The sequence below is a fragment of the Sceloporus undulatus genome, chromosome 9 (assembly GCF_019175285.1).
Source record: "Sceloporus undulatus isolate JIND9_A2432 ecotype Alabama chromosome 9, SceUnd_v1.1, whole genome shotgun sequence".
NCBI classification, from domain to species: domain Eukaryota; kingdom Metazoa; phylum Chordata; class Lepidosauria; order Squamata; family Phrynosomatidae; genus Sceloporus; species Sceloporus undulatus.
Genome location: NC_056530.1, coordinates 25628331 through 25650335, shown reverse-complemented (window position 1 = coordinate 25650335; position 22005 = coordinate 25628331). Strand labels below are relative to the sequence as shown.

Genomic DNA, 22005 nt, shown 5'->3' with positions numbered 1-22005 from the left:
GTTGGTTGCTTTCCAGCAGAGTCTTGGAGAAGAGGAGGCCAAGGGAGGCCCCTGCGATCTCTCCGCACGCGAAGGCCTGGCTTCCTGGCAAGGGCTCCTTCCTCCGAAATGGCCTCTTTCTCGGGAACCTTGGTTCTCCCTGGAGCCTCTTCCTCGAAGGAAAGAGGGCTGCCAGTCGGCTCCCTCGCTGCTCTTGAGTCAGGAAACCAGAAAGTCCACCCTGTTTCTCTCTCAGGGCTGCAAGTCCCAACACATTCGGAGGAGCTCCCTTGCCAGTCACCCAACCCTTCGCGCAACTTTCGGGGAGGGAAGCAAGGAGGCTCCCAGGAAATGCTCAGGCTGTGAGGAAGCTGCTAAAATGGAGGGCCCTGCAAGGAGGGTCCCAGAGACCCATGACCCCAAACCCAGCCCTGGCAGACAAAATGGTGGCCCTCCTGGATCCCTTCACTTGGAGGTTCAAGGCCAACTAGGTTTCCTTGTGCATTTGTTGCTGTTGCGTGCCTTCAAGCTATTCCTGACTTACACTGACCCTAATGCAAACCTATCACAGTGCTTTCTTGGCAAGATTTGTTCATCCTCTGAGGCTGAGAGAGTGTGACTTATTGCCCAAGTGGGCTTCCATGGCTGAACCAGGATTCAAACACTGCTTTCCAATCACAGAACAGTGATACCTTTATGGGGCCGACCTAAATATACAAAATACACGATGCAAGCTTTCAAAGCTGCTTTCATGTCCACGGTGGGTCCATCCTATGCAATTCTTGGATTTCTAGTAGCACCTCGACAGAGAAGGCCAAATAGTTCACCAAACCATCAGTCCCAGGATTTTCTAAAGACAGAGCCATGGCAGTTAAAGTGGTGTCAAACTGCCTTAATTCTGCAGTGCAGATGCACTCCCTCGTGCCTATTAAAAGAAAGTGGGTTTTTCAAAGCAAAGAAGCCCTCTTTATGCAGTCTCTTTTCCTATCTTCTCACTTAAAGCTTGGGGACGTTCCCCCTTTTTGGACTGCGATGCCCAGCTTTGCTGGCTGGGGGATTCTGGGCATTGCAGTCCAAGAAGGAACTCTCCAAAGGCTGATGTTATTTGTAGGTTTCCAAAGAGAGACGAGCGTGAGATGGCAACCCAAAGCCAACGGCTGACTTCCTTACCTCATAAACGCCGTTCATGGGAGAGCTACTCTGGAGGAGCGGAGGATCAGGACCAAAGACAGAAATGGCTCTGGTGTTGAAAAAGAAAAGCAACATCCTACTTCAGTTTGTCATACCTCTTCCTTCCTGCTTGGTTCCTTTCTTTGCACAAACACACAGACCCACATTTCCCCAAACGTTGTCCGGTGTGTTCACTTGTTCAAAAGAAAGATTTTAAAAGGAGATTCTGTAGCAGAAGCCCAGAAATGCAAGAGGAAACTTACTCGCTTGCTAGCTACTACTACAACCCCCAGAAGCCCCGACTGGAGGAGTCTTGAGCTTGGTGGCTGATGACTTACTATTGTTATTAAACTTTATTATTATTACTCCTTCTTCTCCCCCCCCCCCCAATACCCTCCTCCTTTCTACAACTTAGATACACCATCATCATCAACCCCCAGTATCCCCAAATGAGCATGATTTCCCTCAATGAGCTGGGATTTTGGGATCTGGGCCATGGCAACTGGGGGATTGTGGTTGCCGGCTGTACATTTTCTAAGGGTTGCCATTAATGTCTGTAATGGACATTATAATCCCCAAATTAAACTTGTCCCCCTTTCTCTTCCTCCACCTACCCTTCCTTCCTTCCTTCCTTCCTTGCTGGGGCTCCAGTCTCTTCCCCCACTTGGAGACCCTCCCTCCCAGTTGCAAAGCTCCAGCCCTTTCATGCTCAACTGGGCTGACTGTGACATCATCAACTTCTCAGCCAATAGCAGCCCACAATCCTGGGAAGTAAACAGGAAACAATGTAGGACCTGACACTTGAGTCGTAAACATGACACATGGGGGACCCCTGGCTTGGCATCAGTGCATGCAGAAAGGGACCTGGGGGTCCTAGTACATGGCCCAGCAGTGTGATGCAGCAGCTGAAAAGGCCAATGCAGTTCTAGGCTGCATCAATAGCAATCTAGTGTCTAGAATAGATCGAGGAAAGTAATGGCGCCACTCTATGCTGCTTCGGCCGGACCTCACCTGGAATACTGGGTCCAGTTCTGGGCTCCACAATTCAAGAAAGATGTGGAGAAGCTGGAGCATGTCCAGAGGAGGGCGGCCAAACGGTGGAAGGTCTGGAAAGCACCAAACTCTATGGGATCTGGGAATGTTTAGCCTGGAGAAGAGACGGTGAAGAGGGGATATGATAGCCCGGTTTAGCTATTTGAAGGGATGTCAGATTGAGGAGGGAGCAAGCTTGTTTTCTGCTGCTCCAGAGAATAGGAAACAGAGCAATGGATGCAAGGTCCAGGGAAAGAGATTCCACCTAAACCTTAGGAAGAACCTTCTGATGGCAAAGATGTATTTGACAGTGGAAGGTGCTGCTGCCTGGCCTTATTCTGGAACTATCTATTTCTGGTCCATTGGTTGTGGCTGGCAACCTGTTTGCCGTGAATTCAGGATGGAGGCTCATCTACCTCTTTCCTGCTTCCTTTCCTCTCTTTCCATCAACCCTCAGGTCTCTGTTTTGGCTCCTTTGCAAATCTTTGGGGACGGCTTAAAGGCAGAAATCATGTTCCTCACGTGGCTCTGTCTGCATTCTTTCTGGAGGGGAAATAGAAAAGGCTCCAGCTTCCCTCCCTTCCGAAACACTCAGCACTTTCTTAGCAGGCCTCTCTTTGCACCCGGCTGATAAGCCAAATAAATCGCTCAAGTCACACACATAGCGCTGGCGATAAGAGGAACATGTTGGGAGACTCAGGAAAGGACTGGGAGAGAAGGGGAAGCGGATGAAGGTGGCGCTTGGCCCAGAGCAATGGCACCCAATGGGCCTCCGGGGCTCAGCATGGATTCGAACCCTGGTCTCCAGCGCTCAAACGGCTACACCTTCCTGGCTCTCTTTAACCTGCACTTGTTTTATGGTTGAGTTTTACTCTTAGTTGCTTTGAATGCTGAGCCCAGGGAAAGCAGGTAGAAAGGTAGAGAGAGGCGAGAGAAAGGAGGGAGAGAAAGAACAGATAGACAGAGTAGGAAATGAAGGGATATGATTGGATATGACAGGACAGATTGGTAGAAAGATAGAACTGGTAGGAAGACTGGATGGACAGAGTGCATGAGCATAGATAGGAAAGAGAGAGAGAGGATGGATGGATGGATGGATGGATGCATAGTCAGATAGATGAATAGACAGATAGATGAGACAGAGAGAGGGTGGATGGATAGAGGGATGGATAGATGCATAGACAGATAGATGAATAGACAGATAGAGAGAGGGTGGATGGATAGAGGGATGGATGGAGAGCGAAAGCAGCATGGACTCCAGAGTCCCAACAGGCCCACCATTCTCCAGACCTAAAGCCAGCCAGCCGAGGGCTGGCAGTTCTTGCCTTGTGCTTGTGCTGCTCCCTTGTTGGAGGGCCACCAAATCCCACCCAGGGAGCTGGCAGCGTTGGCAGTGCCCCAGCCCCACAGGCCAGCCCTGGGCTTCCTTCTCCGGAGGAGGAGATGAATGGCCAGAGCCATTGTCCCAAAGGAGGGAGGCAGGGAGGGAGGCCGAGGGAACGCTGTCCCAGCCGCCCCGAGACAGAAAGTCCCTTGTCCCACGTAGGGACGAAAGTAGGTTAGCCCCGGGGACGGATTGCCCCTCTGCCGGGTCCCATTGGCTGAGAAACGAGGCCAGGCCAAGTTGCAAACCTTGTGCCATTGTCTGGCGCTGGGAGGCTGCCAAAGGAAAGGAAAGATATATGTTTAAAGGGCCTGTGCTACTTCTTGGGGGTAACTCAGCCCCATCCTTTGAGGGTATTTCATGATCACTGTTTCTGCTTAGGGGCTTCTTTGTTTGCTGGTGCATCTTGCAGGGAGGTCCAGTGAGCTGGAGACAGCGTGGCGGAGTGGTTTCAGCACCAGACTACAAGGCTGCTGCCACACTGCAGAATTAAGGCAGTTTCAGACCTCTTTAATGGCCATCCTAAGGAGTCCTAGGATTGGTTGTGGCACCAGAGCTCTCAGAGAGAGAAGCACAAATAGCTCACAAAACTACAGATTCCAGGATTCTGTAGCCCTGCGCATTAAAGTGGTGTCAAACTGCACACACTCTCAGCCTCAGAAAGCCCCATGACAGCATCGCCTTAAGGTCACCAAAAGTTGTGAGTTAGGATTCATAGAGAGAGGCTTGGCTGCCAGAAAAGGTCGGCAGCAAAGAACCCAAAACCACAGGCTGCAAAGGGACACTCAACCCTTGAAGGCTAAACCAGCGAAGAGCCTGGGATTTCCCATCTCAAGTCTCACTTCTGCAGACAAATGCCAAGTTCCTCTTTATCACAGCCTTTACCATTTCAGGCATGAAAACTGAGACATCTGCGCCCCAAAGACCAGAAAGTGTGGTCAGGATGGCCAAAGGCATTAAGGAGGAGGAAAAGAAGAGGAAGGAGAGGCTGCAGCAGTTTGCTTTTGCTGGAGCTGATGGGAAAGGCAAGGCTCTGCCCCTTCCTTTCCTCTCCATCCTGCAACAGGTGAAGAAAGCAGAGCACAAAAGAAGAAAGAGCGGGAGGAGAGAAATTGGGACATCTCAAAAGCAGATGAAAAAGTGGGACGAGAGAGGATTAATTGGGACTGGCTGCATGGCTCTCCAAAGGCGGAAACCTCTGTCTGTAGCAGGCAGAAGAAGGCTTTGCAAGTCTGTAGTAGCTACAAGAGGGCTCTGCGTGCCTGCATCAGCTAGCAGAAGGCTTTGCAGGTCTATAGTAGCTAGTGGAAGTCTTGTGCACCTGCAGCAATTGGCAAAAGGCTCTTCACATCTGTAGCAGTGAATAGAAAGCTTTATATCAGCCAGCAGAAGTCTCTGCATGTCTTTTGCAGCTAGCAGAGGCCTCTGCATTTCAATAGTAGTTGGCAGAGGCCCCTGGATACCTTTAGGAGTGAGCGTGCCACCTGTGGAAAGCTCCTTCGCTACTGTTCAAAGCCTGGCATCTCCTCTAAAGAGAGAGGATCCATGCACATGCAGAGATGGCAGCACTGAGAGTGCCAGAGCAGTCTCCTTCTTCCCGGAGGCATCCGTTTTGGCAGGTGTTACTACTACAGAGACCTGGACTGAGCCACAGTCTCTGCAATGGGAAGACCCACGAGGAGCATCAAGGGACGTGGCACAGTCCAAGGAAGCAGCAGATGATGTTAATACATAGGTGCCTCCTTTCCCCACCTGCCCCTTCCTTCCTCATTTGCTAATATACCCCCCTTCCACAGCCCCTCTCCCCAAAGGACCAGCCTGGGCACCAGGTTTTCCCATCGCCCCCCGCTGCCTAGTCCACCTCTGGTTTTGCATATTAAAAAATCCCCTTCCTCTCAAAGGGGGGAAACCACAGGCAACCACAATCTCTTGGCTAGCGGGGACCACTCCCAAATGTGTCGTCTGCATTGGGGGGCACTGGGGCAATTGGGTAATGTGCCAAGTCCAGACGGGTGAAGGCGACCAAAACACATACACAGAGCATCCCCGGATGTGGGATCCAGAGACAAAGGTGGAGCTGCTCCAGGGAGAGAAGGGGCCCTCGGTGGTCCTCCCATCCCTCCCTTTCTTTGGGAAATCCATGCTATTCCTATAAACCCAGCCTCCTTTGTCTGGCCTCCCTTCCAATTCCAGCTCTGGCTAATGGAGCATGGAGCAAAATGCCAGCTCTGTAGGGAATCCCACCCAAACATCCCACAGAGAGGCATTATTTTTGGGTTCAAGTGTGGAAAGCACCCGAGGAGGCATTTGGGTTTCTGCTCGCCCGTTTGCTGTAATAATATCAGAGAGCGCATCCAGGAAACTCCACACGCGGCACGTGCATTTAAATGCCTCCTTGCAAGATCTGTGTAAATTAACCGGCATGGCACCGGCGTGTTCATTTCTGAAGCATCAGTGAACATAAGGAGACCCCCTCCAGGTATCCCTCTCCCTTTTTGCTGCTGCTGCTGCTGCGTTTGGGTGTCTGAAGGTTTTCCCTGGCTGGGAAATCCTTCAGAAGGAACAGATCTGATGCTTGCAGCCCCAAATCTGTCACTGTGCCGGTCTCACTCACCCACAATGTGGGATCCCTGCCCTCCCCAACAATGTCAAAATTGTCAAAATATATATATTTAAAATATATATTTTTACCTGAAGATTGAGCCTGGCCTGGATCTCGGTGGTCTGAGCCTGATTCTATCTGAGGGGAGATCCCTCAAAGCCTTTGCCACCTCGGTGTTCAGATGTGAACCCAGCCCGGCTGGATTCAAGCGGGCAAAGGAAAACCCCGTCTGTCTATCGAAAGGCACATCACACCACCGCCTGCTCCTAGTGATGCTCTATGCACATCTCGGGGTTGCCATAGCGACGGCTTACCTCCAGCGGCCGGTTGTGGTCCAGGCTCCTCCGGCGGCGGTGGCAGCGGTCTCTGGTGCGTCAGCCGTGCAGAAAAGAGCTCCGAGTGCAGTCTCCGTCCAGATGTGGGACCTGGGTGCGAAGGCCGAGGGGGGCGCTTGCCAGTCCCTGTGGGGGGCTCATTGTGATGCGGCGGCTTCTAGGGTGAAAGGAACAAGGCAGGGAGCAAGGATGGCTCTTCCAAACTCATTTAAGGCACACACACAAAATATGTCGCTCGCCAGACCACTGGGCATTCTGGCACAAAATCTGTGAGAGTAAATAGTAGCCATGATGGTCTCCAACAGAACGCACCCCAAAGGCTTTGCTTGGATTGGGCTTCATGGAGAAGAGAAGCACATGCAGGAAAGACTGTCTGTCTGTCCATCCATCACTCTATCCGCCTCCCTCTCTCATCTATCTATCTATCTATCTATCTATCTATCTATCTATCTATCTATCTATCTATCCATCATCCATCTCTTTATCTATCATATATCTGTCATCTCTCTCTCTCTCTGTCTCTCGCTCATAAGATAAGTTTCAAAACCTTGGACAGCTCCTGGTTTAAAACCTGGAGCAGACCCACTGCCCTGCCTCCTGAATGCCAAGGGGAGGAAGGGAGAACCGCGCCAGTGGGATTCCTGCCTGTGCTTCCAAAGGTGAGTGCTCCTGAGGCAGAGACTAGTAGGCCAATGTCTTTCCCTCCGTTCCAAGGGGAACACTGCGCCAAGGGATTTCTGCCTGTTCCGCTGCTGGGGCTCTTTCCCCAAAGGCTCTTCTCCAGAGGAAGAGGCTGTGGATGGCTGCCTTTGCCACCTGGCTCAGCACACCAAGGGCATGTGGCTCCTCACCCCGGGGCACCATCCATCTGGTCAGTGGCCATAGTTTTGCTCTGTGGCCATAGGAGCCGCCCAGCCAGCCCTGGGCCTTTGGGATTCGGTCCCCCGCCTGCTTCCCACGGTTCTCTGGGAGGCTTAGCATACCTCCATCTCGTGCCCTAAGAGGCTTGGACTCCAAGTGGGAGACGGCTGTGAAAGGGGCCTTTTGCAACCAGAACAATCGGCCCATTTTCCCACCGTCTTCCAAAAGCACACCTTCCCGGCATACCTTTGCGACTTTTGTGTTGCATTGTTTGAGGGTCGGTGACTTACTGCAACCGACCTCCTTCAAGGGGGAAGAAACCAGGAAGGCTTTGCCAAACATGAGCTGCCAGGTGCTCTCAGCAGGCCTTGCAAAGCAAATGCATTTGCACCCAAAGGAGCGCATTTCTCCAATATGGTCTTGTCCTGGAATTTGAGATCTTCAGGGGAGAGAGACCCTTCTCTTCATCCCAACAGCCTCAAAGAGGTCTTCTCAATGGCTGTTCCCAACCAGTGGGACTCTCTGCCAGGGGAAGCTAGACTTTGTGCCATTGGGAAAGAGAGCACCCAGAGGTGGTTTTACTCTCTGAAGGGTGTCCTACATTGGCATCTATGCATGCAAATCAGCATATACATTTTATGCAGCTTTGTATAAAGGCCCAGCCTTTGCCCCGCACTGAACTGCGTTGGATGTGCAACCACTTAGTGGCCGACCTCGCTTGCGTAAGGGGAGCGCATGGTCATAAATCTGACTCTCACAACAGCCTCACACACACACCCACACCCACACAAGGCATCGGCATGCACGAAAATGATACACAGCCTTGTCCTTGCTAAATCTATTATATCTTCAGGGCACTTCTGAAACTATAAAAAGCCGCTCCTTCATTTCTCCCCAAAGCCTCTGCCTCCCCATTTTGTTCAAGGTTAGGAAATTGGGGTGCAGAGTTTCTGGGGGTCAGGTTCCTCCCCTTGGCAGGGAGGCATTCAAACTGCTTAAAAACAGAACAACAAAAGAAGTGGAAGTTGCCAGAGGCCCACTTCTGGCTTTGGAAAGAAACCACTGCTGTTGTTGTTTTTAAAAACGCAAAACATCTGTCTGCTCAAAAGAGGGCTTGCCAGCCTGGAGGCTTCCACATGAAGCGGCCCAGTTTCTCCTTCTCTTGGGGTTCAGGGGAAAGGACCCCCAGGACGAACCAGAAGGGTCTGGGGGCCACCAGAGGCCATATCTGGCCACAAGGGCTGCCTTCCCCTCCCTGCCCCATGCTAGGAACAGAAGCAGAAGCTACTCACGTGGCAGTGTTGCCGCCTGGTTGTGGGTCTCCTTCGCTAGCTTGCTTGGCATGCCGGCCACCTCTTTGGATCTGAGGAAGAGAGATTGCAAAGCATGCAATGTGGGGGTCCCTCCTTTCTCCTTCCTCTCCAAATGGATTACTGGGGGCTTTACCCGGCTGCCCCTTGTCCTTCCTCCTCCTCCTCTTCTCAAGAAGGCACTAGCACCCCTTGGCTCTCCACTGGGCACAGCCTGGCACTCTTTGCAAACTCCCTTTGTGGCTGCTGCTTGCTTGCTTGCAGGGAACGAAGGCCCTTGAGAGGGATTTCTTTCGCAACTTCCCCCCAGAGCCCCAGAGAGAGAGAGAGAGAGAGAGAGAGAGCTGTCAGAGGGGCCAACCCTGGAGGCTCGGCGTTTTATCGCCTAATCCTGGGAGCCAGCCACACATCCCTGGCATGTGACCCAGCCCTTCCAAGGCTGTGAAGTCCAGGCCAAGACTAATGGGGGGAAAGTGCCCACAATGGAGGGTTCTCTGGGCTCTTTCCCTTTCTCTCTTCCTTGACAAACTAGGAAACTGGGGGCTGAGGAGGGGAAACAGCCGACACGCCAGGCCCGCTTCAAAGAGGTTTGCTGCCAGAGTTCAGCAAAGGAGGAGGCAAGGCGCATCATATGATCATAATAATGCGGCCATTCTTGAAATGCATTGCGTTTAAATAGACCCAGAGCCTCTCACCCCCCTCCCAAAAAACCCCCTAACTTAACTTCTCCAAGTTGAAAAGGTCACCCTTTTGTGCGATTCCCAGCACAAGAGTTTTGCCTGCCTACTTAAAGGGTTGTACGCCGGTTGAAATACGTGTGGCAGACTAGACAATGCAAATCGGGTAACGGGAAAGACTAGCTCTGACAAGCGGCTTGTGCAACCTCTGAAAAACATATATGTTTATTCCAGTTTTGCAAGGAGACGTATGGAAGGGGTGGCGCAAGAGTGACAGCCTTCCTGACAACCTCTGGGAATATCATTCCAGTTGTCGGCTCTGGTTTCTTAGATTTGGGGCTGGCGCTATGCTTAAATAATGCTTGCTGGAATCCTCTTGGGGAGCTATGTCTGTGGGAATTAGAACAGGGTTGCTCTGCAATGTCTGCATCTGGGCTGCTGTTGTGTTACTATTTAGAGGAGCCGGCAAAGGGACTGATGCACAATGAGACAGGTGTGCAATGGAACAAGGTGCATTGGTCCCATTGTGCATCTTCCAAGGGGTGTCAAGTGTGCACTGATCGAGCCTGGTGTGCACTGGAACACTTTTGCCAGTTTCCCATTATGCATCCTCCCAATTCCCATACAGGGTTTCTTAGTGCCTCTGCTGCGTAGCTAAGTATGCGCAGTTACATAATGCACTCCCTGATAAGAGTATTCCAGCCAACTGATAATTGTTGCCATGCTTTGCCATGCTGCCATGCTTTGGACTACGTAAGTGGTTTCCAAAGTTGGTAGGGGGATAGACCAACGCAACAGCACATGATACAAGACCAGGCTTGAGGCTACCATCAAATGGATCCAGACCTGGTTGGAAAACCATGCTCAAAAATGGCTGTGTTCCAAAATGGAGGGAGGTCTTGAATGGAGTTGCTCAGGGTTCTGTCCATTGCTGTTTGACATTGTTATCAGTGGAGGGGATCCTTTTCAGCTTTGCAGGTGACACAGAACTAGGAGGGATGGCTAAGAGATCCACATGGGTCCGGTGTGTGTTTGTGCATTTGGGGAGACACAACAGTTCAGCAGCTGGAGCACAGTGACATCCAGTGGCCACCTTTGGTCTGTGCACCATGTGTCTCCCCCCAACCAGATTTGAAAGTGGTCATGTGTGTGGGGTGTGTGTGGATGATGGGTCGTGTTGCCCAGCTATAAGGCAAAGTGAAGCAACTGCCTCAGGCGGGAGACACTGGGAGCAAGGCTGTGTGGAAGTGGAGTCACTGCTTGCAAAGGACATTTGGGCGAGTGGTTTTGCAGTTGGAAAACTTTCAAGTGACTTACTCTGAGCAACAGAATTTGGATGGCAGCTCAATCAGTAAAAAAATATATGTGCATGGTCAGTTCTGAAAAGAGAGAATGTTCTCTGTGTCATCTGTGACAAGATCACCCAAAGTTTTGGGGAGGTACTTCAGTTGACCTCCATGGTCAGAAAGACGAAGTGAGAGTCAATATGTACAGTAGGTTGGCCTTCTGCTTGGGACACCTGTCTTCCTAAAGGGCCTTATGTGTGTGCAGATGTGAACGGAGCAGTTTTGCAATGTCCCTGTTCACCACGGGGCCACTGTGACATTGCAATGTAGGGGCATCCGTTGTGCAACGGTGGGGTTTGGATGGAAGTGCCATTGGTCCCATGTGCAACAGGCAGCATTTCCCATTGGGGCTCCCACCAATGTGCATTCAGACGCGGGGTAGGAAATGCCAGAGGAACATCAGAAATGAGCAATGCCCATTGGAGCACACTTGCCAAAGCCCAGATGCTCCTCTTTGCAATTCGCTAACACCGTTTCATTACAGTTCTGCTACAGATTCATAACGTCGCAAAGCACAGACTGTGATTTAGGATCTTGGTGAAGCCTTGTCATTTGTTCCGTCTTGTAGGGATGCTCATGATTCCTGACTCTCCTTTCCGTTTCTTCTTCTTTTGTTTTTGTCAGCATTCATTCTCCCCGTTTCTTGACTAGTTCTTTGCTTCCATTCTTTTGTCTGCAGGCAATTTTTTAGTAAATCAACACAATAAAACTACCACAAGCGCAAAAGACATTGGTTCAGGAGCCGATTTGTGTTACTTCTTTGTTAGTTATTGTTGTGTGCCTTCCAATGTATGGCCAGCCTATCATGGGGTTTTCTTGGCAAGGCTTGTTCAGAGGGGGGTTTGCCTTGGCCTTCCTTTGAGGCTGAGAGAGCGTGAGCCCTTGGGATTGCCTTGATGGCTGTGCTTTCTTCATCCTTTGGAGGGGATGGGTCTCTCTCAGCTCTTGTTCCATTTCCCCCTCAGTCTAAAAGGGACAAAATATCTCCCCTAAGACTCAGTTCCTGGCCATAAGAGCATTTGAAGTGAAAACATAGCAATCGCTTGAGCTTTGCCCCTTTTGCCCTTGGAGCTGCTGGAAACCATCCTCCGGTGTTTCTCCAGAACCGGGTCCAGCCCTTGGGGTGAAAGAGGTCTCCCACTTTGGTCCCACCACCTCCGCCGCCATCTACGCAGCCACAAAGCGATGGATGTGAACGTAAAAGACACACAGGAGACCAGGTTGGGTAGACTTCTTGTTACGTGTATTGGTTTTAAGAAAATACAGAGATGCTGCTGCTGCAGTATTTGCCGCGCGCTCAGCAAAGCAAAATCCCCGCAGACCGAGACGGCGGCGGCGGCGGCGGAAATCGACGGTACAAACCAAGGGAAAGAAAGATCAGAAAAAAGCAGTGGCGTCTCCGGGACAAAGTCAGGCATTCGGCCGATCCGCAGAGAAACTCCGGAAGGGCTCTCATTTAAGGCATCAAGCGGGTGGGTTTTTATTCCTAGAGGGACCATACGGCGCCGTGCGGCAGTTACCTCCTCACCAATCTTAACAAGTTTTTTGGGCATCTGGTTGGAGCAACCGGATGACCGCCTTTGGCCTGGGAAGCCCCAAATGCCCCTGCCTTTTCAAAGTCTGTTTTCCTACAGTCCCATCCAGGCCTAAATCTCAAACTAATCTCTCTCCCAGAACCTTAACCTGAAAAACAAAGGAACTGCACAAGGGAGCATCCGTTTTGGGCTGAGGAAGGTGGAGGGAAGCTGGGAAAATCTCCCTTAAAAATCACGCACAACCCAGGAGAAACCAAAGGGAGCCTCTGAATAACCAGCGGTGGGCTGGGTGCTGCTGGATTGCAAGCCCCATCAGCCTCGGCACGGCTGAAGGGGGGAGGAATACTGGGAACTGCAATCCGGTCTGCTCCTGAGAGCTGCGTCTGCCCAAGCCATTTGAAACCGTTGTTCAAAATGTTCAAGCAAAAGAAGTAATTATGACTGATCTCCATTGAATGGAGGAAGGCCTTGGTTGGTAGCTATTTGGCTGTTGGTACAGAAGGGGAAAGGAAGCCAAAAACAAACATAGGGCTCCATTGTCCACAGGTCCAAGCCACCATCCACGGCTGGGAAATGACACACAGGGGGACTCAAACACCAACCCAAAACCCAGCCTAAGCCCAAGCCTACTTGGCATAGCTTTGGTTAAGAAATCCAACAGCCCACCGGAGGACATTGCAGCCAGGCTTCAACCCTGGAAGGCACAGGGTCTCCTCACCTCTTTTGGCTCCCTTTCTCTTCCCCTTTAAAGCAAAAACACCAAGGTCTCACGATGCAAAACTGACCTTTCCTTCCTGTCTTCCTCTCTCTCTCTCTCAGAGCTTGGGAAAGTTAGCCTTTTCTATTCAGACTGCTCCTATCTGTGGGCTGCAACAGGAGGAGAGGATTGGGGCAGTTAATGGTCACCCCAAGTCAAAAAAGCAACCTTATCCAAGCTATGCTCCACTCTGGCTTCCCAGGGCTTAGTGCCACCTCACCGGTCCCAAAGGCACATTTTGGTGCGCTCCTGACCGTCTCGGTCGCCCTCAAAAAGTGCCACTGAAGAACAATATACAGTACGTAAATGTCGGCCCAACAGCATGGATATTGGCTATTACAGCATAGCGCAGGTTAACAGCAGCTGCAACTCAAGCAAGGCAGGTCAAGAGAAGCAAGCGTCTCAGCGGTCAGTGGCTTTGGCCCAGGCCACTTTTCCCCTCTCTTTACCGAGAGGGAAAGTCATTTAAAGTCTTGTTTCCAAACCAAGGTGGGTTTCCCCAATTTGTCGATGCCAATTGTTCCTTGAAGCCAAAAGTGGGCATCAATCGCCACCCTGAAAATGGTGAAGAGCGGCTGTCAAAAAAACATACAAGTCTTGAATTTTTCATGTAAGTTAGGAAAGACAATCCAGATCTCTCTCTTTTTCCCCCCTTTTAAGGGTGTAAACACATCCTATGTAGAATGCCCTTAATCTGGATTAAGAGTCTGCGCCTCTTTTGAGGCTGGATGGAAACACAGGGCTAAACCCAGTTTTAGATCCAACTCAACCAAGTTAGCAAGCACCGCTCCTCGGCTTGAGCTGGAACTAAGACTAGCGTTTAGCCCTTGAATGTCTATTTATTCATTATATTCATTCATTCACTGCATTGCACTTTGCAAATCTGTGGAGCTGCATTGAATTTGAATTTAGAGAGCTGGAACTTGTTGATGAGGATGGATGGCATCTTACCATCGCAGCCAGTTTGCAAAGATTTTGGATTTTAAAAGTGCTTTATAACCAGGCAATCTGGACGGGGTTAATTCTGTCCATCTCTTCCCATCGAGCAAACTTGAAATGTGAGTCTCCTGTCCACGTTTGCAAAGCAAAGCTCGGTTTGCACAGGAGTCAGACTGTTCCACTTTTGGGGAGAGTGTCAATCTGGGTTGAGGCTGCTGTTAACCAAAGTGGATATCAATGGGGTGCAATTCCTGATTCATCTCATCCCACAAGAGAGATGTGGTTTATAAGTGCAAAAAATAACCCCCAGAACTTGCCCAGCGGTGAAAATATCCACCTCGAGGGCCTTAAACCCTGAAGGACGTTTTTCCTTTGACAAGCCAACAGATTTGGTATTCAAGGAAAAACATATATATATATACACATACACACATATCAAAAGAGACACTGAATTCTAACATTGGGGTTGGTTTCTTTTTTGGCATTAACTCAATCTCTTTGGCATGGATCTTTTTAAAAAAGGCTATTTTCTTCTTTGTTATTGAAAAAAGTGTGGGTTTTTTCCCCCCTTAAAAAAAACTCCTGACACATATCTTTAGCATTTTGTATATATCTATATATGTATATATCTATCTATACTAAAGTATAAATTCCTGGTGTAGAAAATAACTTTAAAAATCTTCTTTTCTTCTCCTTCTTCTCTTCCTCCTGAAAACATTAAGGAACACGTAGCTTCATCTCGCAGACGGTGAGCAGATTGAGGGGCGGCAGGAGTTACATGATGCTGCAGTTTTGAGGACCCTGCAAGAGAGAAAGGAAGGAAGGAAGGAAAGAAAGGAGGAAAAGAAAAGAAATTCTGATCAGAAACTCTGCAGCAAAGTAAATAACTCTGGCAAAACACAGTCCTCTCCCTTCCTCTCCTGACCTGCTTTGCAACCCCTGGCTCCCCTTTTCACCAGGACTTGGCTTTTAAGGGTAATCTTGGAAAATGCTTCCCGATCAAGCCTTTGCTTTGACCCGCTTTGCACCCATTTGCTATTAGAGCAAGGGGGCTTTAGAGAGCGAGGGTCTCCAACACGCTTCTGCCCTAGACTTGCTGTCTCTAGAAAAGTGATTCCCAGACTGTGCAGAAATAATCTGCTTTGACAGGACTGTGACGGCCATGGCTCAGTGCTACTAGGGAGTCCTGGGAACTGTAGTTTGCTGTGGCACCAGAGAAAGACCCCAAAGACCCACCGCTTCCCCTTGTGAACTCTGCCAAAAGAGACCGCATCTTAACTGAAACCACCACCAACTTTCCCAGCAAAGGGAAACTATTTCCAATCCAGCCAGCATGCAAACTGTGTGACCCACCGCCAGGCCACTGAGATGGCAAGGGGGATGCCAGGTGCAGAGGGCTCCAGGTTAATACTCCCCAGCACTGACCTGCTGGCGTGGGCTGGCATTGCCCAGGATGTAGGACCTGGGCAGCAGACCCTCCCCGATGCTGGAGCCTCCGGTGCGGTAGCTGCGCGTGATGGTGAGGCTGGAGGAGGAGGACCCTGAAGACATGGTGCTGGTGGCAGCATTGGTGCCTCCGCCCGACTTATCCGCCGGCTGGCCGCAAGTGCCACACAAGACAGTGCGCGAACGCAGGTTATACTCGCCTGGGTCTCCAGATCCGCTGCAGTGGCTCTAAAGGAGGAGGAAGAGCACAGGAGCTGAATGAGTCAGAGGGTGCCAAAGAGACCCTGGGCTGGACGCCCCATTACAGCCCCCTTGCGCTTCAGGCATCCTGGCCAACATTCATACTCTCGTTCTTGTTCTAACAGGGCTCCTTTGCTTCTTATTTCCGTATTAGATCCGCAGCACAACAACAGAGCCCTCTGGATGGCCCCAGACTCCAAACATTCCTTACCCCTAGCTGTGAGGGTCGGGGATGCTGGGACTCAAAGTCCAACATTTGGAGGGCCCCTGGATTCCCACTTCTGTACTAGAGTTAGAAGGGAGACCAAGGGGCACCCAGTCCAAGCCCCTGCCTGGCAGGAATACAGACCTGCAGCACTCCCAAGAGATGCCCAGTCCACTGTCCTAACCTATTCTTTCCCAAGAAACAGACCAAACTAGCATCCGGTCAAATGTGTCTTTGCGCTTAATGTACATTTATAAAAACAGCAGCTGTTTTGGGGGGTAGAGGAATAGAGAGTGGAAGAGCTGCTGTTATCAAGACCACAAGCGGCGGAAGATGGCACCCCATGGAAGGTTCTGGAAAGATGGCAAAATCACCCCAAGACAGGCCAAGGGCACCCTTCAAAAAGACTCACATGGTGGTGACGGTGGTGGAGGCCATCTTCATCATCTTCATCTTCATCATCATCATTGATAACCACGGTGCGCACCAGCTTCCTCATGGCCACTTCCTGTAGAGAGAAACCAAGGGAGGAAGTGAGGTCACACAGGTGCAGAAATTTGCATAGGCTGCAAAAGGCAAGGCTAACACTGATGCCAACTGGCAGGAGCAACCATTGCTAAAATTGTGTCTCACTGGCGCACTGTTTACCTGGGCTTTGAACAAGGGCTCTTCCAGCTTCCCTAAGGATGGGTTTAAAGGTGCCATTGCCTGACCCAAAGCAACTTACCTCTCCGGAGGAAGTGAGGAGGGCGGTGCGCAAGCTATCTCCGCAGCCCCAGGAGGCCTGGTTCTTCCACACCATGTCGGAGGGAGGGTTATGGGTGACGCCGGCACCGGATGCCCAGATCTGAAGAGATTGTCAGAGTATTAATAACGGAAGGAAAATTATTCTGGTGCCAAGCAGGCATCAAGCTCTCGTTCCCATAAAGACCACCAAGGAAAAGGAAACAACGTCAAGGAACTGCAAAGGAGAGAGATATTGTACCTGGTCTTGGCCACAGAGTTTTTAGAAATACAGTAATGTCTGTAAATAGAGGACCCCTTTGCCATAAAGGCTGATGGACTGTTTGGATTGGATTGATGTCCTGCTTCCATTTTACTCACCATTACAAAAAACAATCCATAATCCATTTTTCCAGGTTTGGGGGCGGGGAGGACTTTAGGGGAAATATTGGGTTTGGGGAGGAATTTCCTGGTTCTCAAATAGCTACTCTCCAGAGGAGATCCGCAGAGACTCACCGTCACCATCTGCCCAGCCTTCAGGGTGAACTTGGGGGGAAACCGATACACGATGGGGGTCTCTTCTCCATTTTGGCGCTTGATCTGCCAGCTTCCAAGTGACTGGTCCTGGAAAAGGAGCCAAGAAATGGACAGGGGAGAGTCACAAAGTGTGCCCCCCAAAACAGACCCCAGCAAGATGGGGCCGCCAGGATTTGGGATTCAGGGGATGATGGAAAGGAGCCACCCACCTCGGTGGACTTGTTCCTCAGACGGACGAACTTCCCTTCCAGGTCCACCTCCTCCACGGCCACGCGGCCGCTGGTCCGGGCATGGTGGGAGAAGTTGGTGCGGCTCTCGCCGTCTCCCAGCTTCCGCTTCTTGGCTGAGCCTTGCATGGAGGAGTGCGAGACCCGGGTTCGAGTGCCACTCTTTTGGGAGGAGGGGCTCGGAGAGAGGCGCAGCCTAAAGAGGAGAGTGAAGAAATGGCAGAAGGAGGGAAGGGATGAGGACCGAACCGACAGCCCTGGGTATACAATGAGATACACCAGGCTTGGAACCTAGCACCCCAACTTTTCTTCCTTTCACCCCTGAGCTGCTCAAAGAGGGGATTCTCGGTGGATGAGACCCTCAGACCCTCAACTATGCAGCGTCTTCCCCAGGGAACCTACCTCTCCTCCTCGCCTTCCAGGAGTTTGCGGTAGGCGTTGATCTCCATATCCAGGGCCAGCTTGATGTCCAGCAGCTCCTGGTACTCGTCCAGCTGCTGCTGCATCCGCGCCCGCATCTCCGCCATTTCCCGCTCTTTGTCGGACAGGATCCGGCGGCTGGTCTCGCGCTCCCGCGCCAAGGCATCCTCCAGGTCGCGCAGCTTGGCCTCCTTGGCCGCCATCTGGGATAAGGAGACGGAAGGAAGCATGGGTGAAACCACCGGAGCAAAGATGGAAGACGGGGCAGTACAACAGGGAACAGAATCATGTTCTTCATCCCCTTCCAAGTGCTTTAAGTGTACTGCAAAACAGCCTGAGAGATCATTTGCTTTAATTTTCTGGGACAGGGAATACTGAGGGGAAAGGGATTTACCCCAACACCTGCGTCCTAGAAGCCCCCAGAGGCCATAAAGTCCAACTCTCTGCTCAACAGAGGTTCTCCATGTCCAGCCTCTTTTTAAAGACTTCCAGAGGAGACCCTGGGTCCATTGGCCAACCGCTGTTATCATTAACAAGTTCCTTTTAATGTTCTACCGAAATCTACCCTCCTGTAACTTCAGACCATTAGACCTGGTCTGTCCTTTGGGGCAGCAGAGAACAGCCCTGGAGGTATTCAAAGAGCATGATCATGCCAGCCCTCAGTCTTCGCCAAGCCAAGCAATCCCAGCACCTTCAACTTTCCCCATAAGTTTTGTTCTCCATGTTTTCTTATCATCCTTCTTGCTCTTCTTTGAACCTGCCCCAGTTTGTCTATATCTTTTTTACAATGAGGCACCAAGAACTGAACACAGGACCCCAGATGATGACTGATCAGCTTCTCCCAACTTCAAAGCTATGCTGCAAATAGCATTTGACTTCTTGGCTGCAGCGTCACCCTGCTCCTCCGTGTTAAACTTACAAACCAAACATAACCCCAAGGTCCTTTTCATCTGGGCTGCTCCTAAGCCAAGCATCCTCTCGTCTTCTATGTGTGCATTGGTGCTTTCCTTGATGGTGACCACCCCAAACCCCTCACCTGCTTCTGCAGCTGACTCAGTTGGGCAGAGAGGCTGTCAATGCGGATGCGTGTCTGCTGCAGCTCTTCGTGGGCGGCCCCTGCCATGCTGCTGTTCCTTTCGGCCGACTGCTTTGCATTCTCCAGCTGGAAAGAGACCCACAACCAGTGAGGAGATGCAAGAGCATTATCTGGGATGGGCACAAGAGGAGGAAAACCACCTCCTGGGTTTGGACATATCATGGAAAGAGAGGCCTCACTAGAAAAGAGTATTGGTTTTAATTTGCAATCAGGTTCCTCAGAGGAAGCCAAGGAGAGGCATTTCTAGGTGGTAAGGAATTCTCTATGGAATGGGAAGGAGGAAGATGGAGGAAAGGGTTACGTGGGCATTTTGGGAGCAGGGCATGGGTGCATACCTTGGCGCTGTAGGTCTTCTCCAGCTCCTCTTTGTAGAGCCTGACCTGGGCTTCGTGTTGGCCCCTCAGGTCCTGCAAAGCATCAGCCAGCTTGTTCTCAAACTCCTGTTGGCGTCCGTTGTCGATCTCCACAAGGCGGGTCTCATGGCGGCGTTTGGTCTCACGAAGCTCCTGCGGGGAGATGGGGAAGGGAGAACCGTCCAGTCAGCTGCCGTTCTGGGCGTCCCCCCCAAGAGTTTGGCACCAAAAACTGACCAGCGTCTCTGCTACAAATAAGCTGCGTTGGTAGTCAAGCCAGGAGCAATCCCTAGTCTGCAAAAGTTTATTTTCCAAATGTCCAGTGATCCCAAAGAGATGGCAAAGGAGGAAACCAAAGGTGTGGGAAGATGCCGCAAAAGTGGACCCACCTCGCTATAGATGTTCTTCTGGAAATCGAGCTCCTCTCTCAGGGTCTGGAGACGGTTTTCGGCATCCACGCGCCGAAGCATTTCATCCTGAAGCTGCTTCTTGACTTCGGCCAAGGCGGCTTCCAACTGGAGATGGAGATAAAGGAAGGTGGGGAAGAGAAAAGGAGAAAAGCCTGTCACGGGGATGGAAGCAAGAAAGGCGATCGATCGGTCCTCTGACTGTACCGCCTGGCCCAGAAAAAGAAGCTACTCAACCTCTGCCCAAGACTGCGCTGGAGTTTGTTGGGCTCCAAGACTTGGAAATTACTTTAATGTTTAGGCGTCATGTACCATCCTGGCACTGTACCACTTCAGCCGCTGGGGGGCAGCAAGAGAAATACATGCTCGTCTGGCAGCCTTTTCTCTACATTGCATATGAAAGTATACTATGGGAATGCACCATTCTCCACTTGCTGAGTATTCGGCACAGCCGCCAAAGCAGTCCCTTCCGCTCCTCACTTGGTATGGAATCTGCCTTCAAACTCTGAAGTTAGTGTAGAGGAGCACAGTCTAACCAGACCAAAGGAAGGGCTTTGCTGCCCTCTCTTGGTCTGGTTTTGCTTTCCCCCCATTTTAAAGAAATGGATTTCCTGATTGATGGTTGTTGTGTGCCTTCAAGTCATTCTGACTTATGGCAACCGTAAGGCGACTCTATCATGGGATGTAAAGAAAGAGAGTTTGTACATTGGGGACCCGGTGAGATGGACAACTCCAACATCATGAAGTCCTCCTGCCTGACCTGTTTTTAATGCACAAGGGCAATGTTGGAGAGTGTAAGAGCAGCATAAATCCCACTAAGAGAAAAGAAGAAATAGGGTCCCCCCACCCATTCCTGAAAATGAAAGCGGAGGGGAGGCCCTTGGTTGCCCACCTTGGCCAGTTGGGCCCGCAGCTCCCGGACTTCGTTCTCCAGGTTGCGCTTCTCTCCCAGAGCGGTGCTGAGGGCAGCTTCCTTGGAGTTCAGCAAGGCCTCCAGGTCCTTCAGGCGGGCCTGAGCGGCCAGCAGGTCCCCTTCCTTTTTGGCATTTCTGAAAAGGCAACAGAGGGTTAAAACACAGCCACTAACCACCCAGTCATGCATCCGATGGGCATTCCACTTTTCTCCTGCAAAGAGGACTCAAATCTGCTCACAAGGACAGAAGGCAAATAATGGCCAAGAAGAAGGGCATCAACACTTCAGGAGGTTGCCCTTGTCCTGAATCTGGCCATTGGTTCATCTACTCTACTTGCCCTGGTTCCCATCAGGGTTTGGGGTGGTCTATCCTAACCATGGCCACCTGGAGATGCCCCTCTTGGGTATCTGTGCCTCTCTCTCCAAGTTGTTTGCCAAAGAAGATCACTTCCTAGCCCAACCCAGGGGTCTCCCGTACAAGGAACAACCACAACCGACCCAGCTTAGCTTCCAAAATCAGACAAGATCTGGTCCAGGTCAACAATTTAAAGCAGAATTAAATCCATCCGCTGAAGCAAGGATGGGAGTCCTACAGTCTTTTGGATGTTGGATTGCACCTCCCATCAGCCCTAAAAAGGAGGACCAGGGGTGAAACCAAAGGAACAGGGTAAAAGGATTGCAAGGCCCAACTTTCCTCTCCACTGCCTGTGCTTTCTAGGGCCTTCTAGGACATGTAGTCCAATAACATCAGAGATAATAACCGTCTGATTCCTCCGATGGTCTTAGTGGCACAAGTGAAATATTCCCAGGGTTTGGATTCCATCCTCTCAGGGTCGCAAAGAGGAATCAAACCAAGAGAGCGCCAACTCCTTTTCCAAAACTCAAGGGAAACAGGGCCTCAAGGAAGATTATTTTTAGTCCGCTTTTTACTCTGAGGAGGGATGTGACGCGGCGCTCCAAATACGGCCAGAGAAAAGAGAAAACCCAAGAGTTTATTAGTTTGGATCCAAGTTTCCATTGCTTGGCCACATTCCTCCCTCCCTCCCTTCTCCTTGCTTCCCTACCAAGACAAATGAGGCTAGGAAACCCAAAGGCAGCTGCTCTGACGTAAAGCAGATGACGGCGAGTGCGAGGCTCTGGCAGACAGAACCGGCTTGTGCGGCTGGAATGCAACTAACAAGGGCGGCACTCATCACAATGGCATAAAAGCTGTCTGGACAACGGCAAAACTACACAACTGCCGTGGAAGGGGGAGGGAGAGAGGGAGGCGCTCGCCTCGGCCATTTGGGGAGAAGGCCACCAGCTGCTAGGAGGAGACATATGGCGCAACTGCACTGCAGAAATAATGCACTTTGGCACCACTTGAACTGCCATGGCAGCATCCTACAGAAATCCTGGGATCTGCAAGTTTGGGGAGGCACCATTTTGCAGAGAGAGCTTGTAAAACTAGCAAACCCAGGATGCCACAGGCTGGAGCTACAGCCTTTGAAGTGGTGTCAAAGGGCATGGTT

At 51.0% G+C, this 22005-nt stretch overlaps 2 protein-coding genes across 7 annotated transcripts in view; both read right to left on the bottom strand.

Moving 5' to 3' along the window:
- SEMA4A (semaphorin 4A) overlaps positions 1-9024 on the bottom strand; it is a 33441-nt gene extending 24417 nt beyond the window's left edge. For 2 of the 3 annotated variants that reach the window (XM_042440393.1, XM_042440394.1), the window contains exons 1-3: positions 8656-9024; positions 6482-6659; positions 1150-1219 (exon numbers count right to left, since the gene is read on the bottom strand). The gene's annotated coding sequence lies outside the window, so the exon portion shown is untranslated. The remainder of the gene's footprint in view (positions 1-1149; positions 1220-6481; positions 6660-8655) is intronic. The other variant, XM_042440395.1, reaches the window with a different exon arrangement.
- A 2893-nt stretch (positions 9025-11917) lies between these two features.
- LMNA (lamin A/C) overlaps positions 11918-22005 on the bottom strand; it is a 40876-nt gene continuing 30788 nt past the window's right edge. For all 4 annotated transcript variants that reach the window (XM_042439230.1, XM_042439231.1, XM_042439228.1 and 1 more), the window contains 11 exons: positions 20474-20630; positions 19564-19689; positions 19157-19327; positions 18762-18887; positions 17708-17928; positions 17288-17501; positions 17058-17165; positions 16546-16665; positions 16231-16326; positions 15353-15601; positions 11918-14728 (listed from right to left, as the gene is read on the bottom strand). In XM_042439230.1, coding sequence (XP_042295164.1) covers positions 14702-14728; positions 15353-15601; positions 16231-16326; positions 16546-16665; positions 17058-17165; positions 17288-17501; positions 17708-17928; positions 18762-18887; positions 19157-19327; positions 19564-19689; positions 20474-20630 — 1615 coding nt within the window. In that variant the 3' untranslated portion in view covers positions 11918-14701. The remainder of the gene's footprint in view (positions 14729-15352; positions 15602-16230; positions 16327-16545; positions 16666-17057; positions 17166-17287; positions 17502-17707; positions 17929-18761; positions 18888-19156; positions 19328-19563; positions 19690-20473; positions 20631-22005) is intronic.